This window comes from Schistocerca americana, chromosome 8, assembly GCF_021461395.2.
Source record: "Schistocerca americana isolate TAMUIC-IGC-003095 chromosome 8, iqSchAmer2.1, whole genome shotgun sequence".
Lineage (NCBI taxonomy): Eukaryota > Metazoa > Arthropoda > Insecta > Orthoptera > Acrididae > Schistocerca > Schistocerca americana.
The window spans coordinates 21,068,569-21,090,040 of NC_060126.1; the positions used below are offsets into that span (position 1 = coordinate 21,068,569).

The 21,472-nt window shown below is 46.0% G+C and overlaps 1 protein-coding gene across 1 annotated transcript in view; it reads right to left on the reverse strand.

The window, feature by feature from the left end:
- Positions 1-21,472, reverse strand: part of LOC124544900 (aminopeptidase N-like) — a 132,837-nt gene that overhangs the window by 54,741 nt on the left and 56,624 nt on the right. The window contains exon 7 of the mRNA XM_047123632.1: positions 12,807-12,888. Coding sequence (XP_046979588.1) covers positions 12,807-12,888 — 82 coding nt within the window. The remainder of the gene's footprint in view (positions 1-12,806; positions 12,889-21,472) is intronic.

A 21,472-nucleotide genomic window follows, 5' to 3' on the forward strand; every position in this document is an offset into this window, starting at 1 on the left:
AAGAATAAATTTGTGCGAATTAAGCCGTAACCAAACTTTGTCTGGTGCAAATATTTCGGCTTGCTCTCGTCAAGTTTTCTGACTGGTCCGATGCGGCCCGCCGAGAATTCTTCTCCTGTGCCAACATCTTCATCTCACAGTAACACTTGCAACCTACGAACTCTATTATTTGTTGGTCACATTCCTATCTATGTCTTCCCTTACAGGTTTTACTCTTCACAGCGCTCTCTAGTACCATGCAGCTAAAAAAAATGGAAATGAGAGTATCGCATCGTTGGCTGGGAGGCCCCATTCGGGGAAGTTCGGCCACCAAGTGCAAGTCTTATTTGAGTCGACGCCACATTGGGCGACTTGCGCGCCGATGATGAGGATGAAGTGATACTGGGGACACCCAGCCCCCGAGCGGGGAAGATCTCCAACCCGGCTGGGGATCGAACCCGGGTCCGCTTGCATGGGAGGCGAGCAAGCAGGTGGACACCACGTAGGTATTCCTTGATGTCTTAACAGAGGTCCAGTCGTCCCATTCTGTCTTCTCGTCTTTGTTGTTCACACGTTTCCTTCTTCGTAGATTATGTGGAGGACTTCCTCATTCCTTAATTATCAGTCCACCTAATATGAAACATTCTTCTGTAGCTCCTCATCTCAAATGCTTTCATTCTTTTCTGTTCCGGTTTTCCCACAGTTCGCAGTTCACTACAATAGAATTCTGTGTTCAAAACGTACATTCTCAGAAATTTCATCATGAATTTATCACCGATGGTTGACACGAGTAGACTTATCTTGGTCAGTAATACGCTCTTTAGCTGTACTTGTCCCCATTGTAAATTCTCCTTGTTTCGTCCGTCATGTTTTATTTTGCTTTCAAGTTAGCAGAATTCTTTAACTTGGTCTACTTCTACAGTATTTACGTTAAGTTTATTGCTAATCTCACTTCTCCTACTCTCTTTCTCCGATGTGCCCTCAATTCACATCTCTACTCATTAGAATGTTCGTGCCACTCAGCATGTCCTGAGTAGTTCTTGATCACTTTGAATGAGGATAGCGATGTCACCAGCAAATCTTACCATTGATTTCCTATCCCCTGAGTTTCAATTCTACCCTAGGACATTTTACAGCGGAAATGTTAGCAGCAGACAAAGTTCATGTACGGTTGAATTTCTGCAGTTTTATGGCTGAAGTAATACGTCATGAGAATATGAACATTCCCAGAGCGGGCGCTCTCACACACACACACACACACACACACACACACACACACACACACACACAGTACCTCTGAAGCGATTCCTCGATTTTGTTCCACAATCCATTCCTTTTACTATCAGGTGAAATATGATCAGCTGTGTTGGGCAGCAGATGTCATGTATAAGAGCTGACATTTGTCGTGTAGTGACATAATGATGGTGATGTTACATTAGAGATTATAATCATCGAACAGTACCTCATTGTCTGAAGGAGGGAAACAATTGGTACTGAATGTTATTCCGTAGATTTTCCCAGCGCCTTTCATGTTTATGCTCTCCATGGATATGCTGCAGGATATGGTCATCTTCACTACATGAAATTTCGACGATCCATCTGCCCGCCATCTTCAGGTGCGATCACTGAGTACACAATCTCGCCTGAACTGAACAAACACCAGAAACGGCGGCTCCTTTATAAGCCATGTATAGGCGACTGCAGTATTGGGACAAAGTATGGTTCTATGCCAAAGTACCGTTATCCAAGATGGTGGCGATGTCGTCATCCAAGATAGCGGCTGTGATGTCATCCAAGATAGCGGCTTTTGGCGGGAAGTTTTAATTTTGGCGGGAAGATAGGTCAATTGGGCTACCTCCACTAAACTAACCACCCTCCCCCAGAAAAATGGCATGAAGTGCAAATTACAACAGGATAATGCATCACATAACAGTTATCTCTACTAACGTAAGAAAATCGCAGGAAGATAGGTCACTTGGGCTGTCTCCACTAATCTAAGTCTTCTGACTGCCACATCTTCCTAGGAACTGGCGCCAAGATTGAATTTTGTCAGTAAAGAAAGGTCACTTGTGGTTTCTCTACGAACCTAAGAAAATCACAGGGAGATAGGTCACTTGGGCTACCTCTACTAACCTAAGTCACCTGATCACCACCTCTTCCTAGGGATTGGTGGGAAAAGGACTAAGCCTGCACTGGGCTGATGGAGAGAGGAAGGGGTGTACTTTATTTATTTTGGAACAATTTATTTAGGGATGGAGTATATTTATCACAGTGACACAGAACACATGCTCTAGACATGCCACACAGCATACAGATCTGCAAACCACTCCTAAATAACTCATGTATAATGCTCTACAAATCCATCTGCTAATTGTAAACTGTCAAAATTAGATTAGATTAGTACTTGTTCCATAGGTCATGAATACGACACTTTGTAATGATGTGGAACACGTCAGGTTAATAAAATATGTCTATACAAGATATTACATTACACAAAATATTATACGACACTTAATATTTTAATTTTTATTTACTTTTTTTGTGGGCGTTCGGAAAATACCCACTTACTATACCCAAAAATTCATCTAATGAGTAGGAGTTGCCATTAAGAAAATCTTTTAATTGCCTTTTAAATGCTATATGGCTATCTGTCCGACTTTTGATGGTATTAGGTAAGTGACCAAAAACTTTCATAGCAGCATAATTTACCCCCTTCTGAGCCAAAGTTAGATTTAACCTCGAGTAGCGAAGATCATCCTTTCTCATAGTGTTGTAGCCATATACACTGCTATTACTTTTGAATTCGTTTGGATTGTTACTAACAAGTTTCATAAGTGAATATATATGCTGTGAGTATCTCTATCTCTTTAAATAAGTGTCTGCAGGATGATCTTGGATGAGCACCAGCAATTATTCTGATTACACGCTTTTGTGCAATGAACACTCTTTTACTCAATGATGAGTTACCCCAGAATATGATGCAATACGAAAGCAGAGAATGAAAATAGGTGTGGTAAGCTAATATACTGAGATGTATATCGCCAAAATTTGCAATTACCCTAACAGCATAAGTAGCTGAACTCAAACGTTTCAGCAGATCTTCAGTGTGTTTTTTCCAGTGCAACCTCTCATCAATGCAAACACTTAGAAATTTTGAATATTCTACCTTAGCTAGCGATATCTGATCGAAGTCTATATTTATTAATGGTGTCATTCCATTTACTGTGTAGAACTGTACATACTGTGTTTCGTCAAAGTTTAATGAGAGCCCATTTGCAGAGAATCACTTAATGATTTTCTGAAAAACATTGTTTACAATTTCGCCAGTTAATTCTTGTCTGTTGGGTGTGATAGCTATACTTGTATCATCAGCAAAAAGTACCAGGTGAATATAGATTGCCAAGTCATTAATATATATTAAGAACAGCAGTGGACCCAAGACCGAACCTTTCGGCACCCCATTCTCAATTGTTTCCCACTTTGATAAATCAGCAGTTTTTTGCAAATGACGCATTGCACAGACTACAGACATGCAAACCACTCGTAAATAGTGCAATACATTTACGCCCAGAGACCCACACAACTGGTAAATTGTCAAAATAATAATCCATCTAAAAGACTTGGCAAACATGCTTGCTCATCATCAACTGTCGTAACTGTGCACCAGTCTTTATTTAAACAATTAGAGACAGCAACACCATTCAGTGTGTTCGGCAGGAGGTCTGCACTCCAACTGACCTAGTACACAATACTGCCACTAGAGGGCGCTGTCATCCCTCCTGTTGGTGGTCTGGAGGGGGAAAATGGCGCAAAAATAACTGAGCCTGCGCTGGGCTGCTGGATACAGTAAGGAAGGAGTGTACTTTATTTATTTTGGAACAGTTTATTTAGGGATGAAGTATATTTATCACACTGATACAAAACACATAAATGGAGCCACGCCTCAGACCTGTAAACTACTCCTAAATAACGCTCTGAAGACACACGAATAGCTCCTAAATTACCGAAATAATTTCAGTACAGACATGCAGACTCCTCCTAAATAATGCAGTACACAGATGTTCAGACATGAAACCAACTTGTAAACTGCCCAAACAATGCATAGTTCAGCCTGCTCACAAAATAATGCAGTGGATAAGTAATCAACATATGTAGACACCATCTGCCACCACCTGTCCAGTAGACCACACATGAGGCCACCTGTAGCCCTGCAAAGCGACACAGCTGTCAGCTGTCAAACCACCCACGAATGCCTGCATGCATGAGGCAGCGACATCTCTCTCATACTTGATACCTGAGAAATTCCTCTAAAAATATGTGTTCACCTAGGCACCAATGCTGATGCTACCGGGCAGGAGTGCAGACGCACCAGGGATGTGCTGTGAGCTGCTGCCAGACACAGGTGAAAGTTGACATACAGTCAGTGTTATACTGATCTCACAGAACTTCAAGGCGTGCTAACGCAGATCCCATATGCGAGACACCTCAGGGCAGCACGTGTCTTTACCGTTGATTACAGAGTAGCACTTGGTGCATTGTTCCTAGTGTGGCATGAGAGAAGCGTCTAACCGTGCTTAATCGCAAATAGTGCAAAATAACATCGAATGCACTCTTCCCAGAGGTCCTAACGTGATACCTGAGTCCATTACGTGTTACCCTTCCTGCTTTCAACAGACACAAACGTTCCCACCACTATGTAGAGGCTCCTATATCCCAGCACAAAAGATGTGAATGAATCGAGCATTATGATTGGCTCTTATCGAATTTACCTGCCGAATTACTGATGCTGTCGGTATTGAAGCACCATCCACCTTTTCTTTCTTTCTGCAAACAGGGATTTCAGTGGTAAATTATTTTGCACAGACCTCTCAATTACATTGACGGTTAAAGCTGCAAAGTTGTCTACAGATCATCAAATACATACAAGACTCACAAGAATATTGGAAGCCAGGAAAATATTTACCAGTGTAACTACAATTAAATATTGTGATTGCTGCTACAGTCTGACACCAATCGATGTACAGATAATGTCTCCTCTTGACGGCTGTGCTTCTGGAATCAATCTCAGTATCTATAGCACACATAATTTTCCGTGCAAAACATCTCCTTCATACCCTTGCGATTATTGATGTGCTGAATCTATACATTCCTTTCGATAGGACACAGTCATCCTCTCTAGTCATGCCACAACATAAACCACAGTAACTTTACAATGCTGTATATACACATTGTACACAACATAAGCTACAGTAACTTAACAATGCAATATACACACATTTTACTCAAACACTGCAGTTTTCATTTATATCTGTACAGCACCCGAAAAAATTATAGTATGCTTACACTTACACTGGCTATATGTCATGAGGCTCGTCAGTCCTAGGGTAACACCGTCAGCCTTTTCTTTTCTTTCTACAGATGTGACATTCAGTGGCTATAATCTATTTTACATTGATCACCATATTGCATCAACAACTAAACCTTGTAAAGTACCATACGTATAATCAAATACGGAAAGACTCTTACTCAATTACACTGCTCTCCCATTGAGGACAGGAGCTTGAATATTAGAGCGTGGAACCGATCTCCAACCGAGCAATATATCTCCGCATACCGTGTCGATGTAGTAAACATACAATTCATATCCTCCATGGATTGATGTCACTCTCAGAACAGTTATGCAAAGACTGGCTCGTTTCCCCCTCCTCCTCGGTAAAAAACAGTACTGTTTCTGGTCTTGATCTGCCTGCTTATTTGCGTTTCTACACCCATCTCCAGACCCTGGGATTACAAGAACACATGTAATTTAGCACGGTTCACACACAGCAGTATCCTACCGATCGCTCACCCAATGTAATTCCGAAGATATAAACTGGGATTTATTTCTATTTAAACCCGGAACATAGCTGGATGGAGCATGCTCTAGACCACTGAGTAACTAGAAATAAACAGACGAAAATGATATTTCCACCCACAAATACCAATCTCAGTGATATAACAGATTTGAAACCATCCCTATAATTTACAAGGTCAACTAAGGTGTTTCTCATGTCTATAAAACCGAAAAAAATGTCTTCCACTTGCTAGATACACCCCACAAGCGATCTTCTCTCAACTAAATTATGGCGCAAAATGTGTAGAAGCAATCAACCGAACAATTTACATGGGAGGGAATAATGGTCCAGCACAAACGCACCTCCACAGTCATTCTCAAATTGGAACATGACACAGGGATCACGCACATGACTGCAATATGAAGAATCAGTCGAAAGCGGATGCAGAGCCATCATCTATTCCGTCATTGTGACAGAAGAGTTTAAAGTCGTCAGTCACTTTCGGACATCAGTTTGAAAACACTTCACAATGCAGCTAGTTTCCTTATGTTGTAACTGTCTTTTATTTAAAAGCATCCAGTGTGTGGCGTCTTACGGTAGCCATCGTAACAACACGATTTACACTGTGCGATGTCTAGTTTTCTGCGAGAAGCTGTGGATCAGAACTTCTTAATGTCAGTTTAGAGCATGGCACAGGATTCGAAATCGTGGCAGAAAAAGAAAATGTTTTGCAGTGTACAAAACCATGTTAGAAAACAATGTTTCAAACAATGGCACAGGAACACAGGGAGCATCTCTTGTGACTTACAGAATAGTCTGTGGGATACGGTCATCATCCTACAGTACAGGTGATCAAACTTTAAAGTGGCCTCTGCAGTGCCTGTATATTTAATAGGATCGTGCCACACCGGCAGCAGTAGCAGCAGCAGTTTGACGGGACTGGCTTCACTGTTAGGAATGCTATTCTGGGGAGTATTGCGAAATCTCTTTCTCCGCTCTGGACCGCACCGCGGCAATGCATCATTGCGCCAGCATCGATGCCTTGGTGACTTCTAAATTAGATGAAGTTGGTGGAGCTTTTATAGTTCTATAGTTCGTAATTTTTCTCAATTTTTGGGGGGGGGGGGGGGGTAGAGAATAACGATTATAGCATGTTGGGCTGATTGATGTGAATGGACGCGGATGTGTAGTACTGGTAAGTAGTTTGGGGACACACCACAAAGCGCGCATTTCTGCATAATGGTCAAAGCACGGTCCTGTCGCACTAACTCAGGTCGTTCAGTTTCTACACAGGTTGCAGAAGGTGGTGGATATAGTTTTCTCCGACTTCTGCTGAGTTCCGCCTTAAAATGGAACGATTAAATACGCTAAGCTGTAGGAATAGAATCAGTTGCAAGATGCGTAGAGGGTGACTAAAACCACGTTGAAATTTTACTGTAGCAGCTAGGTTCAGGAAAGGCAACTCATTTCGAGACATGAGAGTGCCAAAAATATGATTCACTTGTGGCTGTGATCCAAAGCAAGTATCTGTTTGAATGGAAACACCTGTTTCCAAATCCCAACCATCATTTCTAGTGCATAGCGTAACACTCCAGTTCTGAGAAGCTAGTGTCCATTTTCGTACGACCTCAATTAGCACACCATCTACTACTTTTTGTGATCCTTCTGAATCAACCATCACCTACAGCTCAGTGGATATATCACCAAACCTCTGACAAGAGATCGAAACAGAATGCGCTACAAATACTGTAGAAAATTCTAGCTGGGTGGCGTGAGGGAGTCACAAATACCCCTTACATATCACGTTCCTTAGCCGAATCACTTTCAAAATGCAGCGATTTTATCACGAGCTTGCGCCGTCGGCGACGCGTTGGTCTGACACAATATACTCCTGCGATCGCCGTCACGGTATTTGTGTGGGCAAAAAACAAACCTTATTCAGAGGTAATGTCATACCTCGATTTGTAAAGTGTGTATAGCTTTTAACATTGACACTTGTATGCATATGTAGAACCAAGACTGCTTGTGACAGTAACATACAGTAGTTGTTAGGATCGGGTTTTATAACATTAGGTGGTTTGCAAGACAATCACCATATCATTATTTGTCTGGAAAACCCACGTGATTTGTAGGTAATGCCATACGTGGATTTATAAAGCAAGTATAGCTTTTAAGATCGATACTTGTGTGCACCTGTATAACCAAGATCGCTTGTGACAGTAACATACAGCAGCTGTTGTGATCGGTTTTTTAACATATGAGACTATTATGGCTCTCTTTCTAAGACACAGTGGTATCACTCACAAGAAAAACTTATGAAACATGTCCATCCATCGCTGATTTTCTCTCAGTGTTATTTTGTATCATAGGTAATCAGTTATTGACGAAGTATTATACTTAGTAGTAGTGGGTGCATGATAGGTTCGCCTTGAGCATCTAGCTTATAAAGTATGTGTTTGTGTTCTGATATATGCAAAGAAATGACTATGTCGATTCATAAGGAAGCTATGGATTTCTAGTACTGTGATAGCAAAGGGAGGAGTATCTCAGTTCATAACAATGGTACTGATATTTCTATTTCCAGATCCATAGCCATCAACAGGGTGTATTTCCGATACTTCGCTCATTATCGAATGTCATTCAACTGAGACCATGACTGTAACATTCAGTTGTAAGTACAGGCATGAAATATATATGTGACCGATTTCTTAGGACGATTGATTCTACCTGTGCACAGTCGGCCTGCAGAGCCGGTGATCTGTGCGGGGGTGATTCACGTTTCCCTTTAACACTAGGAGCTGTCAAAATGGCGAGGCCTGTTGGAATGTAGGAATGTAGATGAATTAAGGGGTTGTCCTCTAGACTACGATATAGCGAACTAATACTTAGTACGTGTTGGATAGTTTTCGTGTTCGCATGGAAATTTGAGAATGAATATGGAGGTGAGTTTGTGCTGCATCATTATTTCCTCCCACGTAAATTGTTCGGTTGGCTGCTTGTGGGCATTTTGCGCCTTCATTTAGTTGAGAGGAGATCGATTGTGGGGTGTATATAGCATGTGGAAGACACTTTTTCCGGTTTTATAGACATGACAAACAACTTAGTTGACCATGTAAATTTTAGGGACGGTTTCGAATCTGTTATATCACTGAGACCGGTATTCGCCAGTGGAAATATCATTTTTCGTCTAATTATTTCTAGTTACTCAGTGGTCTAGATCACGCTCCATCTAGCTAAAGTTTAAGGCTTGTATAGAAATAATTCCCAGTCTATATCTTCGGATTGGCATTGGGTGAGCGATCGGTAGGATGCTGCTGTGTGCTAACTATGCAAAATTAGATATGTTCTTGTAATCCCAGAGTCTGGAGATGGGTGTAGAAATGCGAGCAAGCAGGCAGGACTGGCACAGAATAGTAACACATTTGTACTGAGGGAGGGCGAGAGGAGCCAGTCCTTGCTCAATAGTTCTGAGGGTGAGTTCGATCTATTGACGGCTTTCTGATGTAAAAAGGATGATTTTGTATTGTGGAGGACACGAATTGTATGTTTACTACATCGACACGGTATGTGGTGATATATTGCTCGGTTGAAGATCGGTTTCACACTCTAATATTCAAGATCCTGTCCTCAGTGCGAGAGCAGTGTAACTGAGTAAGAGTCTTTCCGTATTTGACGATACGTATGCTACTTTGCGAGGTTTGGTTGTCGGTGCAATATGGTGATCAGTGTAAAATAGTTTCTTGTCGCTGAATGTCACGTCTGTAGAAAGAAAAAAAAGGCTGACGGTGCTTCCCTAGGACAGACATATAGCTGCTGTGAGTGTAGGTACACCATAATATTTTCGGGTGCTGTACAGATATAAAAGAAAACTGTAGTGTTTGTGTAAAATGTATATTGCATTGTAAAGTTGCTGTGGCTTATGTAGTGTAAGATTTGTATATATTACATTGTACAATTACTTTGGCATGACTAGAGAGGATGACTGTGTGTCCTATCGAAAGGGATGTATAGATTCAGCACATCAATAACCGCAAGGGTACGAAGGAGATGTTTTGCACGGAAAATTATGTGCGCTATAGATACTGAGATTGGTTCCAGAAGCACAGCCGTCAAGAGGAGACATTATCTGTACATCGATTGGTGTCAGACTGTAGCAGCAATCACAATATTTAAATGTAGTTACACTGGTATATACACTCCTGGAAATTGAAATAAGAACACCGTGAATTCATTGTCCCACGAAGGGGAAAGTTTATTGACACATTCCTGGGGTCAGATACATCACATGATCACACTGACAGAACCACAGGCACATAGACACAGGCAACAGAGCATGCACAATGTCGGCACTAGTACAGTGTATATCCACCTTTCGCAGCAATGCAGGCTGCTATTCTCCCATGGAGACGATCGTAGAGATGCTGGATGTAGTCCTGTGGAACGGCTTGCCATGCCATTTCCACCTGGCGCCTCAGTTGGACCAGCGTTCGTGCTGGACGTGCAGACCGCGTGAGACGACGCTTCATCCAGTCCCAAACATGCTCAATGGGGGACAGATCGGGAGATCTTGCTGGCCAGGGTAGTTGACTTACACCTTCTAGAGCACGTTGGGTGGCACGGGATACATGCGGACGTGCATTGTCCTGTTGGAACAGCAAGTTCCCTTGCCGGTCTAGGAATGGTAGAACGATGGGTTCGATGACGGTTTGGATGTACCGTGCACTGTTCAGTGTCCCCTCGACGATCACCAGTGGTGTACGGCCAGTGTAGGAGATCGCTCCCCACACCATGATGCCGGGTGTTGGCCCTGTGTGCCTCGGTCGTATGCAGTCCTGATTGTGGCGCTCACCTGCACGGCGCCAAACACGCATACGACCATCATTGGCACCAAGGCAGAAGCGACTATCATCGCTGAAGACGACACGTCTCCATTCGTCCCTCCATTCACGCCTGTCGCGACACCACTGGAGGCGGGCTGCACGATGTTGGGGCGTGAGCGGAAGACGGCCTAACGGTGTGCGGGACCGTAGCCCAGCTTCATGGAGACGGTTGCGAATGGTCCTCGCCGATACCCCAGGAGCAACAGTGTCCCTAATTTGCTGGGAAATGGCGGTGCGGTCCCCTACGGCACTGCGTAGGATCCTACGGTCTTGGCGTACATCCGTGCGTCGCTGCGGTCCGGTCCCAGGTCGACGGGCACGTGCACCTTCCGCCGACCACTGGCGAGAACATCGATGTACTGTGGAGACCTCACGCCCCACGTGTTGAGCAATTCGGCGGTACGTCCACCCGGCCTCCCGCATGCCCACTATACGCCCTCGCTCAAAGTCCGTCAACTGCACATACGGTTCACGTCCACGCTGTCGCGGCATGCTACCAGTGTTAAAGACTGCGATGGAGCTCCGTATGCCACGGCAAATTGGCTGACACTGACGGCGGCGGTGCATAAATGCTGCGCAGCTAGCGCCATTCGACGGCCAACACCGCGGTTCCTGGTGTGTCCGCTGTGCCGTGCGTGTGATCATTGCTTGTACAGCCTTCTCGCAGTGTCCGGAGCAAGTATGGTGGGTCTGACACACCGGTGTCAATGTGTTCTTTTTTCCATTTCCAGGAGTGTATTTTCCTGGCTTCCAATATTCTTGTGAGTCTCGTATGTATTTGATGATCTGTAGACAACTTTGCAGCTTTAACTGTCAATGCAATTGAGAGGTTTGTGCAAAATAATTTACCACTGAAATCCCTGTTTGCAGAAGGAAAGAAAAGGGGGATGGTGCTCTGTTACCGAGGGCATCAGTAATTCAGCGAGGAAATTAGATAAGATCCAATCATAATGCTCGACTCATTCACATCCTTAGTGCTAGGATGTAGGAGCCTCTACATAGTGGTGGGAACGTTTGTGTGTGTTGAAAGCAGGATGGGTAACACGTGATGGACCCTGGTATCACGTTAGGACCTCTGGGAAGAGTGCATTCGATGTTATTTTGCACTATTTGCTGTTAAGCACGGTTAGACGCTTCTCTCATGTCGCACTAGGATCAATGCACCGTGTGCTACTCTGTAACCAACGGTAAAGACACGTGCTGCCCAGAGGTGTCTCGCACACGGCAGCTGCACGAGTGCTCATTAGAGATCTGTGACGTCAGTATAACAGTGACTGTAGATCTGGAAACAGAGGCAACTCTCAGCCGCATCCGGCGGCGGCGTACGGCTGTGACGGCGCGGGCACGCCTTGGGGTGGGGGGGGGGGAGCGCTCCCAGCCGGTCGCATCGGCAACGGTGCCTAGGCGGGCACGTATTCTGAGAGCAGTTTCTCAGGTGTCGAGTACGAAATGGACGTAGCCACCTCACTGGTGCGGGCATTGCCGTCCGGTACGACAGCTGACGGCTGTGTCACTTTGCGGGGTTGCCGGTAGCCTCCTGTGTGGTCTACTGGACAGGGGGCGGTAGACGGTGTCTGCTGCATTATTTTGTGAGCAGGTCTGTAGGCTGCACTACGTTTTATTTGGGCAGTTTACGAGTTGACTTCGTGTCTGCACATCTGTATACTGCATTATTTAGGACAAGTCTGCACGTCTGAAGTGAAATTATTTTGGTAAAGTAGGGGCTGTTGGCGTGTCTTCAGAGCGTTATTCAGGAGTAGTTTACAGGTCTGTGGCAAGACCGCGAGCACGTGTCTTGTATCAGTGTGATAAATATACTCCATCGCTAAATAAATTGTTCCAAAATAAACAAAATATACAGCTTCCCTACTCTATCCAGCAGCCCACCTGCAGATAGCGGCCAGATGCATCGCCGAAATATCGTCTAGTGAAGACGATCGTATCCGGCAGCATACCCCTGAAGAGCATAAACATAAACATAAATAAGTACTGCACCTTCATAAAGCTGCTATCCCCCGACCACTAGAGTTAAATGTTATTTTGATGGTACTAATCCACTGGATAGCAGTCAAGTATGCGCAGAGTTTTAAATATCTGTGTTGCTGACACTTACTGAGAAATAAGATACTCGTTGAGCCTTTCGTAGAACACGTCCTCACCGAGCCAATTGCTGAACATGCGCAAGATGGAGCCTCCTGAAAAATATGAAATGAAAGTTAGTTATAATTGTCTACTGTAACGCATTTGCGACGGTTCGCTACGATGTAGAAGATCTCGACAGCTTCACACACAACATTCTGCATCTGTACATCTGCAGTGCAAGAGGCGAGTATTGGGAGGGCTCGAGTGAAGTTGGTTCTGTGAGAGGAGGCACTCGCCCCTCGCCGGTTTCCCTCGGAAGGCCTGCAGCGGCCAGTGGTCGCCGGCAGTAGCGGCGCCAGTGCGCAGCGAGCGGCCCCGGCTGTGGGCTGTGGGGCGTGCTCTGCCCTCCCTCGCTCACCGCCTTTCCTCGTCATCCGCCGTACCGCCATCGCAGGTGCCGTGCACCCGTCGAGTTGGCCTCCAGTCCAGGCTCCCTCTATTCAGTCCACTATAATGTCAGGAATGTGGTGTCCTGATCCTGGCGGGGAGCAAAGGCCTCCAGGTCCCGCCACCTGAGAGAGGGGCACACCGCGGTGTCCGACTCCGCGACTGGTGATTATGGCGAGGCAGCCACGTCTCCCAGTAGCGGCTGTTGTCTGTACCGTGCAGGAAATCTACACCAGACTCGTGCCAGACGTCACTTCGCTGCAGTCGAGGAACCGAGTGTGAACGTCACGTAGGCCACCGATCCGTCCCACCGGCTGCCTCACGAGCTAAACTGCATCGGTATTTGTGCAGCGAAGTAGAGGCTATTCTTTACCGAACGTCATTCGTAATGACCACGTAAGGCGAGCTATTACGGAGGTAGCGTCGGTTTTCCTTTCAGCCGTGCTCGCTTCGTGACTTTCCTGTGGTACAGAACTGTTTCGTGAAAGCTCTCGGTACCCTTCGTTGCATTCGCCTTAGCCTCTCTTTCCGACGTGACGCCGTGTGCTCGATCTGAGCCGCCGCATTCTGCTAGACTCTCGTGCCCTGCTCTCCCGAAACGGCAGTATTTTGTTTTGCCCTGACCCAGTCTCGGCAGCGAAATGTTTTCATTACGGCCGCCTCGTGTCCACGTTCTCGCAATGCTTCGCTCTGCGACTTTGAAAATTTCCCTCGTTTTACTGTCCTGTAGATTAATATGAGGAGCGTCCATTCTTTGCCTCTATGACTGCTCGAAACCTGCTAGAGATACTGTGACCGAGGTGTAGGACTCGACATCGTAGGCAGTAGTGACCCGGACACGTAGCTGTGGAGCCAGGTCGACGGTGTCGCAGTTTCCGCCAGTGCTACGCTGGATTCGTGTCGGTGTCGGCAATCCGCGCAGGCGAGTCCACGCGGGGAACGTTACTGTCAACAAACCGCTGCCTCACGGGCGCTGCGTTTCCGTCTTGACACAGACGTCCATCGCCTCGGGACTGTTCCTCTACCGCACGCAACACACGACGCTGAAAATTTGTACACTTCTTCTGTCGCTCTCAGCGTTTTCTTAGCTCCATAAGGGGACTGCGCCCTGGACACCAAAACCGCTCGCATTCTATAACACTACCTTCCCCGTTATTTTGATGTGGAGTGAAATAGTGACTGTGAAGGTGACAGCGATCCACTGCTACGAAATTCTGTAAATGCAACAGTCTCCGATCGTAAGAGGAGATTAGTGTTTAACGCTCTGTCGACATCGAGGTCATTAGAGACGGAACACGGGCTCGGATTAGGGAAGCGTGGAGAAGCAAAGCGGCCTTGTCCTTTCGAAGGAATCATCCCGGCATTTGCCTGAAGTGATTTAGAGAAAGCACGGAAAACCTAAAGCAGGATGTCCGGACGCGGATTTAGTTCCAAGTCTCTGATCACTGTTATTTTTTTATTCATTTACCGGTTTCAATCGTTATGATCATCTTGACACTGATCTACAAAGGGCGTTATGATCATCTTGAGACTGATCTACAAAGAGATGAAAATATTTATAGCAGGTCATCAACAGTTACAAACAGTATCGTAATATACAGGGTGCTATGAAATTCCTTTGCAAGCAAAATACTTGCAGAGAGCTACGAGTATATAGTAGCTTGAATGCAAACACACGTCCGGAAACGTACCGCTTCTGTTCTACGGCGGTTTAAAAAAAAATGGCTCCGAGCACTGTGGGACGTAACATCGCAGGACATCAGTCCCCTAGAACTTAGAGCTACTTAAACCTAACTAACCTAAGGACATTACACACATTCATGCCCGAGGCAGGATTCGAACCTGCGACCGTAGCAGTCGCGCGGTTCCGGACTGAAGCGCCTAGAACCGCTCGGCCACAACGGCCGGCTACGGCGGTTTCAATTCAGACGTATAACTCATTCACTTCTGCCTGAGGAATTGAATTAAGCGTGACACACTACCGTTATTAGGCAGTAATTCCAAAGGAAGCATAACGAGACATTCATTTATCACTGAAGCACATTTGTTTGTATTAACTCTTAAACATTACCTGTTTACAATATTGCAGAGCAAATAAGAACCCAGCACACTGTTCGTATAGAAAGTAATGTTTAAGTGTTAATGCGAACAAAAGTGCGTAAGTGATAAATAGATGTTTAGTTATGTTTCCTTTCTGATTGTTACCTAATAACTGCACTGCGTCGCGCCTAATTCACTTCCTCAAGCAGAAGTGGATGAACTGAAACCGTCATAGCACGGAAACGGTGTCGCATTTAATCGCCGACTCCAGGCAAGCGACTTTCAAGTAAAATGTCTCACCTGTACCGGAATATACACAATGGATGTACGAATACAGGTTGTAGAGGCATGGGTCTGGCCGCGAGGCGTTCTGGAATAGCCCGACAGTGAGGCAACAGCCCGCGATAAGCGGAAAATCATGGCTGGCCACCCGGTCCGGCATTCCGTTATACAGCTTACGGTTACACTTTTAATGTATATCGTAGAAGATTGTAACAGGAATTTCCGAAAACCCTTGCAAAACTAACGTTTTTGGCTACGATACTGTTTCTAACTGTTGACAGTCCACTATTAGGTAAAAAATTTCATAAATGTGCTCTCTTTTTAGATCAAACTGAAGATTAGCACAATGATTAAAACCGGTAAGTGATTAATCAAATATTTGCAATCAGTGATCCTTGTTGCATAAAAAAAAAAAAAAAAAAATGTCCTCCGTATTTCACTATTGGCACCACGCATGACGCGAGGTAAGGTTTTGCAGGCATTCGCCAAACCGAAACGCACAGCCACAGAGCACAGCGTCATTCATCACTACAAATGACTTGTTTCCGGCCATCCAGTGTCTCAGGTGTCGTCAGTATTGACCACACAGATGTGTGGCTCACGAGCAGGTCCTCGGCCGTTGTCCGCCATTACTTTTAATTCTCCGCCAGCAGTCATTTTGTTGGCGTTTTGGAAGTCACGGTCGGTTCCTTCCGCTGACTCCACGCGACGGCCCTGTTTGTCGGCAAGTGGGCCGTGCGCGGGTGCCTGGTCGCCGTTCAGCTGTGCTTCTTCCTCCGCGTTCCAGTTCCGCCTGTGAGGCTCTAGACAAGTTTAAATGTCCCCGACGGTGTTGTTACTCGGGTGACATCCGTTCCAAGTCACTGACGCCCCCCTCCCCCTTTTATACTGGCTGGTCCGCCTCTGGTCACATCTGCTGGTCGATTCCGCATTACACAGGGCTCTCTGGATGCTACTCTCCATTGCATGACTTGTGATATAAACGGCGATTAAAATGTTTCCGCCAGAAGGCCCTACAGTCCAGAATCTGGATGCCAGTAGGGCAAAATCGAAGTGATGATATACTCTTTCTATGGGCTCGATCAAACTATTCTCTCAACCAGTTTCAATAGCAAGTGGCAAACAATCAGTTATCTTTAACGGTAATGATTAGGGAAAGGAGTAATTCTCCCCAACGCTTCACTTTAGATTTTGCATTTATTGTCACACCCTTCAGTGTGAACCACAGAACCAGCAAGTGTAACAATGAAAGAATATTTGCACTCGTAATATTTGTTATATAACTTAAGAATTAATTAATAAACAATAGGAATCTAAAACTAGTCCTTTTTAACAAACATTTTAAGACCATAAACAATATAGTTGAACGGTTAATAAAGTCCCATAAACTTGAGCGAGGATTACCTTTTCAGTCTCTGAATGAAGTCAGTAGGTGACATAGGGGACAATCAGAAGTACATTAAATGTTATACCATTAAGGACGGTCACTCATTAAGTATTATAACCACAAATTATATTAGATTCATTTAAAGCAATTAACATCAATAGCAAATAATTAAGTCACGTCACAGCAAATTTATCAAAACCAAATCTTTCAGTTCTATAACAATGTCGGATCGTGGAATACGCCGGATTACCGACGCAGAAGGCTAAATTTTACCAAACAGGAATTTCTCCAAGCCTAGAACTATCTCAATAGTTTACAATACTTAGGTTGTCCAGGACTACTCTAATTCGCCTTTCTTGGGCATAACGGTGGAGCAGATAATTAACCTCTTATTTCATTCTCCTGGAACATTGAGCGGCAATAGACACTCGGGCAACTCTTACCCCAGCGTGGCTCGGGAAAGAGGTTGGCTTCACCAGGAGGAGGAAACATTTACCCGAACTGGAAAGGGAACTCGTCTAACGCGAGCCACTAGGTTGGACGAAGACGAGTTGGCGATTTTTAATCATTAACCGAAGCTTGCCGGCCAGCGGACGAAAATTGCAGAGGCAAAGGTAGCTTTATTTGTGCTCCCTGGAATTGATAACTTCTGCAAATGAGATTCGATTAGAAGTACTGCCGTAGTATCAATATGGGACTTGGGAGCTGAGGAGAGCAGGTCAACAACGGTCTCTACCCAATACGCCCAACATTTCAGACAGACCGTGCAACCGACATCAGTCGTGGCTAGGCGGATTACCAAATAGAAACTCCAGCATTACTTTAAATAGAATTAAATAGAGCACTTAAATGCCACAGGGACTAAACTCCTTAACACAAGAATATATGCACAATAACGACTACAGTTATATATGCCTACATACTAAAAGACAACAGATATTGTCGAACATTAACACAATCTCACAGCCGGCCGAAGTGGCCGTGCGGTTGAAGGCGCTGCAGTCTGAAACCGCAAGACCGCTACGGTCGCAGGTTCGAATCCTGCCTCGGGCATGGATGTTTGTGATGTCGTTAGGTTTAAGTAGTTCTAAGTTCTAGGGGACTAATGACCTCAGAAGTTGAGTCCCATAGTGCTCAGAGCCACAATCTCACATTTCAGACATCCATAAAATTAATTGGCTCTATCTCTCCACCAGACAGTACAAGGTTATTTAACATTTTGCAACGTGCTTATCCAAACAGTGACCTACGCCGTCCATGGGAAAACTAAAGTTTGCAGAAGGTCCACAGCCAAAAAATTTTTCCTTTTGTGCTTCTTTACGACTCGCGCCTTAAGTCAGTATGGCGTACAAATGCACCATCGTGCAAGGGGACAGTAACACACACGCAAGGCAGTTTCCGACCACAAACTCAAAGCAGAGAAACGTTGCTACACATTTATTAATAGCTCCCACAACACCGGGAGATTAGCCCCGACAGAGATTATTGGCAGCCGCAGACGGACTTCTTAGCTTCCCCAGCCTACGAACGGAAACCGAACGTTGTCCACAGATTTACGGCCTCTCATGTCCTCACGCCCCGGGTTTTTTGGCCCATGCAGACTAAGCATAGAGGGAGCGTCCCGCTGCAGATCGGTCGTCCAGGGCCACACACTCGCCTCAACCGCCTCCTCCGCCCTGGGCACGGCTCACAGCGGGCGCCCTAGCGGAGGCTCCACAGCGCGGAAACTCCAAACAGGAGTAAACCGAGTGGAAAACAGGAACCGCAGCAAACGACACGCTTCACGTGAGCATTGACGCAATGATCCCACCGACGCACCAGTTTGGCAAGACACAGCCCCCTGCTGCACGTCACCATCTGGCGGGAATCGTCGACCCTTCTGGGCCTCTTTAAGGGACCGAAGGCGCGATAATCGCGTGCCGGAGAGACCGGCACTATAGGGCTGACGATCGAGTGCCCGCCGCTTAATGCTCCCAGACCGACCGGCGCCTCGTGTCGAATTGCGACCAGCGCGGAACTTGGCGCAGCACTCCACAAGATCGTTTTCGACGGACATACTACCCCATTCGCATTCTTCATTCTCCGACGGATGTCTGCCGGTGTTCATCGTGCGGCACGCGAGAAAACAATAACAGCACACTACTGCTGTTTCGACGCATTTGGTAACAAAGTCGCCATATTTTACATTTATGCATCTACCACACGAACGTCGGAAAGATACAAATGTCACACTAATCCCATTCCTACAGGTCGGTGCTTGTATACCTACATCGGAGTCGCGCTACTTTCGTGTATATTGTAGCAACGACCTCAAACGGAACCTTTTTGATCGCCTCTTACACACACATCAAAAAAAGTTTTTTATCACCTCGGTTCTGAGAGTTCCGGAACGTGTACAGAAAATTGGAATAGAGATCAACATAAATAACATTTCCGCCCTTTTTACTGCTCATGAAAACCACATATTGCATGTTGTACCACCAACCAGCAAAACCTTCAGATGGTCCAGATTGCTGTACACACCGGTACTTCTAATACCCAGTAGCACATCCTCTTGCATTGATGCACGCCTGTATTCGTCGTGGCATACTATCCACAAGTTCATCAAGGCACTGTTGGTCCAGACTGTCAAGCTCCTCAACAGCGATTCGGCGTAGATCCCTCAGAGTGGTTGGTGGGTCACGTCGTCCATAAACAGCCCTTTTCAATCTATACCAAGCATGTTCGATAGGGTTCATGCCTGGAGAACATGCTGGCCACTGTAGTCGAGCGATGTCGTTATTCTGAAGGAAGTCATTCACAAGATGAGCACGATGGCGCGAATTGTCGTCCATGAAGATGAATGCCTCGCCAATATGCTGCCGATATGGTTGCACTATCGTACAGCCGGTACGGTGCCTTCCATGACCACCAGCGGCGTACGTCGGCCCCACATAATCCCACCCCGAAACAGCAGCGAACCTCCACCTTGCTGCACTCGCTGGAGAGTGTGTCTAAGGCGTTCAGCCTGACCGGGTTGCCTCCAAACACGTCTCCGACGATTGTGTGGTTGAAGGCATATGCGACACTCATTGATGAAGAGAACGTGATGCCAATCCTGAGCGGTCCATTCGGCATGTTGTTGGGCCCATCTGTACCGCGCTGCATGGCGTCTCGGTTGTAAAGACGGACCTCGCCAAGCTGCGCATCATGCAGCCTATTGCGCACAGTTGTAACACGACGTCCTGTGGCAGCACGAAAAGCATTATTCAACATGGTGGCGTTGCTGTCAGGGTTCCCTCGACCCATAATCCGTAGGTAATGGTCATCCACTGCAGTAGTAGCCCTTGTGTGGCCTGAGCGAGGCATGTTATCGACAGTTCCTCACTCTTTGTATCTCTTCCATGTCCAAACAACTTCACTTTGGTTCACTGGACACTTCCCTTGTTGAGAGCCCTTCCTGGCACAAGGTAACAATGTGGAAGCGATCGAACCGCGGTATTGACCCTCTAGGCACGGTCGAACTACAGACAACACGAGCTGTATACCTCCTTCCTTGTGGGATGACTGGAACAGATCGGCTGTCGGATCCCCTCCGTGTAATAGGAGCTGGTCGTGCGTGGTTGTTTACATCTTTGGGTGGGTTTAGTGACATCTCTGAACAGTCAAAGGGACTGTGTCTGTGATACGAAATCCATATCGATGTCTATCTTCAGGAGTTCTGGGAAATGGGGTGATGCAAAACATTTTTTGATGTGTGTACTATCACTAGCCGGCCAGGGTGGCCGAGCGGTTCTAGGCGCTACAGTCTGGAACCGCGAGACCGCTACGGTCGCAGGTTCGAATCCTGCCTTGGGCATGGATGTGTCTGATGTCCTTAGGTTAGTTAGGTTTAAGTAGTTCTAAGTTCTAGGGGACTGATGACCTCAGAAGTTAAGTCCCATAGTGCTCAGAGCCATTTGAACCATACTATCACTAGCAAGGATTCCAACTACAATCGGTCACGTATAAACCTATCAACACGACAGCCTGAGGGACACGAATCGTGACAACGAGGTAGCTGCACTGTTTACCGACTCCCAAAAAGTATTTAACTCTCTAAGGCATCAATGTTCACTAACGATGGTAGGATCTTGCGGTGTATATATCGCATTTGGGACTGATTTCTAATTAGGGAGCAGGTTGCATGTTATCTTCAGTGTTGGGTCGCCAATGGAAGCTGAACAACTTTGTACGTTTCATAGACAAAAATCTTCCCACTTCCACAGAATTATTTGATCTAGGAACAGCCTTCTGTGATGTAAAGTGGCGCAAGTTGTTCGCAATCCTCAGTAACTTAGATGTAAGCTGTGGGGGAAGGAGGCCACAGAGGTCACACCGGCAGAGTAAGGCGCTGCCGGAGGCGGTCGGCACGCGGGCGGCGGCGGTCCGGGCCTGCCGAGTGCCGCACCGGCAGCGGGCGGCCCGCACTCGGCCCTCGCGAGCCCGCCCGAGAAGCAGCGTCCCCGGTCACTAAAACTGAGACCGACTGGGGAGCGATGTGCTAACCACGTGCCCAGTGA